This window comes from Barbus barbus, assembly GCF_936440315.1.
Source record: "Barbus barbus genome assembly, chromosome: 40".
Classification (NCBI taxonomy): Eukaryota; Metazoa; Chordata; class Actinopteri; order Cypriniformes; family Cyprinidae; genus Barbus; species Barbus barbus.
In genome coordinates, this window is record NC_136718.1 from 6,247,330 (window position 1) to 6,251,531 (window position 4,202).

Here is a 4,202-nt window from a genome sequence, read left to right on the forward strand (position 1 = left end):
ATGAGACACCTGCTGAGACTGATGAGGTAGATGAAGATAGAGAAGAGAACAGGAGGAAGACAAAGAAGGTTTTGGATGTGTCTCTTTCCACTTTTCTTGCCAAATTACTGAAAAAAATCACTCAGGCTGAGAAGGTGTACAGTAATTAAATACATTTTTATTAAGTGTCAACTACAATTATATTTTAAAAAAGCCCATTTGCTGGTGGTACATACCTGGAGAACTATATGATGGAGATTTTGGCTTTGTGCATGACGTGATTACTGGAATTATAAGACCTCTGTGAATGTTTGTTTGTTTGCTTGTTTTTGTCTTGTCTACTTGTCTGTATAGGCAAACTGCCACTGACAACAATTTATGAGCTATGTCTGTTTTGGAAACCATCTATATCTGACCACCATATTTTCTTCAATTGTAATTCAGTTGCTGAGCTGGCACTATGAACCAAACCACTAATGTCACATAAAAAGTGCATTTTTGCAAGAATATTTGCCAAACACATGCATCAAACACAAGACAATCATCTGTTCTCTGTGAAATTGCATGGAACACGTGGCTGCAGTTTATGTGCATACTCCAAATCTGACACTCAGTAGATAAGAACTTACAGATGGTACTCAACCAGAAGTTTTTTTGCCACTGTGAGTATGTACTGTATATACAGTTGCATTAAAAATGCATGTGATGAGGTCATGTGACAACAATGAAGAATTACTAGCAATTTACTTGCAATTTTTGATTGAAAATTGTTTCAGCCAATTACATATAACAGCAAGCCATAACATTAAGACTCAGAAAATTCAAATCACTGCTTGGATTTAAATATGTGACCTTGGACCATAAAAACAGTATTTTTTTAGAAATTGGGATTTGTACATCACCTGAAAGCTGACGAAATAATCTTTCCATTGATGTATTGTTTGTTATGATCGGACAATATTTGGCCAATGTACAACTATTTGAAAATCTGGAATCTGAGGGTGCAAAAAAATCTAAATATTGAGAAAATCGCCTTTAAAGTTGTCCAAATGAAGTTCTTAGCCATGCATATTGCTAATCAAAAAGTACGTTTTGATATATGCATGGTAGGACATTTACAAAATATCTTCATGGAACATGATCTTTACTTAATATCCTAATGATTTCTGGCACAAAAGAAAAATCGATAATTTTGACCCATACAATGTATTGTTGGCTATTGCTACAAATATACCCCAGCGACTTAAGACTGCTTTTGTGGTCCAGGGTCATGTAATATAATGATAGTAATGATAATGAAAATCATCCCAAAAATATAATGTCAATGTCACAAAATTACACCACAGCAATATAATTTCATGATAAAATTTCCATGCCCTTAATGTCGGTATATTGACTGCAGATGTTTCTCATTGAAATCTTTTTAATCATTGATTCTTTTTAATAGTCAAGTTTTAATTTCTAAGTTTCTAGTTTTCTTGACTCAAACTGGTCTTTTAGAGTTCATGTCCTGTTTTTATTTTAGGCTCCATAAATAGCCTTCTCACACTTACTTCATTTATCTAAACAATATGCCACTTGTTGACTGTATTCCCAACCGACATGTAACAGATGCTATTCCCACATCCAGAACTCAATGAGAAACACATACTGTAATAACTGACAAACCAAAACAAAAAAATCAGGTAACAGGCCTCGGCTGCGTTTCCCAAAATCATTGTAAGCTTAAGTACATCATAAACCCATTGAAACCAACAGAGCTACGATCAATTTAGGCTTACAATGCTTTTGGGAAACACAGCCCAGGTATTAATATAGTGAAACCTCAAATGTCATGATTTAAAACCATTTGACAAATCATTATTAATTTATTAAATAAATATTGTTTGTAGCTTACTACCAGATCAGAATGTGAAAAACGTTCACTTGAGTGTGCTTGTGTACATTAGTTAAATCTTAAAAGCATAATTTTTTTTTTTTTAAACTTGCCACTTAAGTGTACTTAAAGAGAGTTCACCTTTATTACTATGCAGTGCCTGGATAGATTACTTAAAAACTGCAGTCTATTGCTGATTACAAACTACATGTTGAAAATTGCAGTAAGTAATGTTGTCAAGATTAGTCATTTTAAGTATTGTTTTGACTACCTTTGGATTACTTTTAGATTACTTTTAACAAAATGTATTTATAGTTTTAAATGGGATTATTGTTATTAAAAAGATAAATAAAATGTATGGTCAATAACAGACATCAGAGAATATTCAAATATGGTGTTAAATTATTGAAATATTAACTTTATATCTTAGGGATACGTAAAGTAAATATTTAGGTCAAAAGTTTGGGAATCCCTGCATTGCATGAACAAAATAATAATAATAATAATAATAAAATAAAAATGAAGCTATGATCAATTTAGGATTACTTTTCGGAAATGCAGCCCTGCACTGTTTCTGTGTTTCTTAACACACTTAAGTACACTTTTTTTAAAGTTGTGTATTAACAATCTTTCTTCATGCTTTAATTCACATCAATTCAATTTGTATAGCACTTTTCACGATACACATCATTGCAAAGCAGCTTTACAGAAGATGAAAGTTTCTATACTACATTCTATTTTAAAGAAGGACACTTATTTTAATGTTGACCAACGTACTTAAGCAAATGTAAAGTATTTGATTCTAATTTTAACTGTAGTGTGTTATTAGATATTATATTACAAGTTAAACTATTTTAAATGGGCTAAATTCATAACAAATGTGGAATTACAAATATATTTAAATACATGACATACAAGTTTCAAGAGGAATGCATCAAATTATATTTTAGTTTATCATAAATGCTTGTCAGCATATTCAGCAATACACTTTAGCCGTATATAAAAGACAATAGAAGTAAAATGTAAGTCTGAGCTGTTTCAACTGAAAGAAACCTGCACTGATTGATCTTGAAATATGTCAGTGCCCTTCACACCAGGTATGTTTTTTCAAAGACATGTCTATAAAAATTACTTTAAAATCCTAATTGAACTATGGCCTAGTCCTGGCTTAAGCTAAGCCCTGTCTGTGAAACCGGGCCATAAAGATGTACTTAAGTCCTAATTAAGTGGGTCAAACCAGTGCTCTAAAGTTGAGCTAATTGCATTTTAATATACATTTAAACTATGTGGCTGAAAACATTATATTCAGTTCACACTTAAGTATATTCTTAAGTATATTATTTTCATATTAAGTGCTCTTTTTAAGAAAGGAAAATGTTAGCTTAAGTGTGTGTCCAGCTGTATATTTAATTACAGTCGACATACTCTGTGATTGCAGGTATAAGGAGATCGCCACTGAGCAGCGTTCCTGGATTGCAGTGGTCCTGTGTTGGTTGATATCTTGTCTGCTGGGTTTCACCCCTCTCTTTGGTTGGCATAATGGCGATTCCCAGTCCTCCCTGCTCCTTAACTCTTCCCATATAAACTGCACCTTCTTAGCTGTCATCTCACTGCCCTATATGGTCTACTTCAGCTACCCGTGCTGCATCCTACTCCCATTAGCAGCCATGACTCTTCTTTACGCTATGGTCTTCTACAGTCTGCGCAAACGCCTCCGGAGGGAAGATCAGACTTCAGCACCTGCTGAATCGAAACTAAGGGCTTTTCTAATCAAGGAGAAGAGGCTGGCCTGTTCTCTGGCTCTGGTTCTCCTGCTGTTTGCAGCATGTTGGATGCCTCTTCATGTCATTAATTGTGTATTGCTTTCAATGGGTCCTCAAGGCGTCCCCCAGATAGCTTTCTACGCAGGAATACTCCTCTCTCATGCCAACTCAGCGGTGAACCCTGTGGTCTACGCTTTCCGTATCGCAAAGATCAGGGAGGCTTACCTGGAGATCTGGAGGCGGTATGTACTATGCTGGAGAGGACAAGGAGACTTCTCAAGTTCCTCATGGAGATCCCAGCCTGGAGAACCGAATACTGGCCATCAAACTACATTTCCCTCCAATACTGGCACATGACTCAGGCAAATAAACTACTATCATAATTTCACGGTATGATACAATTCTGAGTGGATGAGTGACAGTATATTGGAGATATCCTACAATATCCAAAAATGTCACTGAAAAGCTTCAGTCTTCAGGAGCTTTAAAGCTACATGACCACTAGAGGGCGCCACAAGCTTTAACAATGACAATGTAAACTGCTAACAGAGAAGTGAAGACCTGTTAACTCTGTAAAGTGAAAT

At 35.0% G+C, this 4,202-nt stretch overlaps 1 protein-coding gene across 1 annotated transcript; it reads left to right on the forward strand.

Moving 5' to 3' along the window:
- On the forward strand, positions 1 to 3,975 carry LOC306860061 (adenosine receptor A1-like; the record flags this gene model as incomplete). Its single annotated transcript, XM_079401591.1, has 2 exons — positions 1 to 26; positions 3,294 to 3,975. The coding sequence occupies 2 exons, from the start codon at positions 1 to 3 to the stop codon at positions 3,973 to 3,975; spliced, it is 708 nt and encodes a 235-aa protein (XP_079257717.1).
- Positions 3,976 to 4,202: the final 227 nt, after the last annotated feature.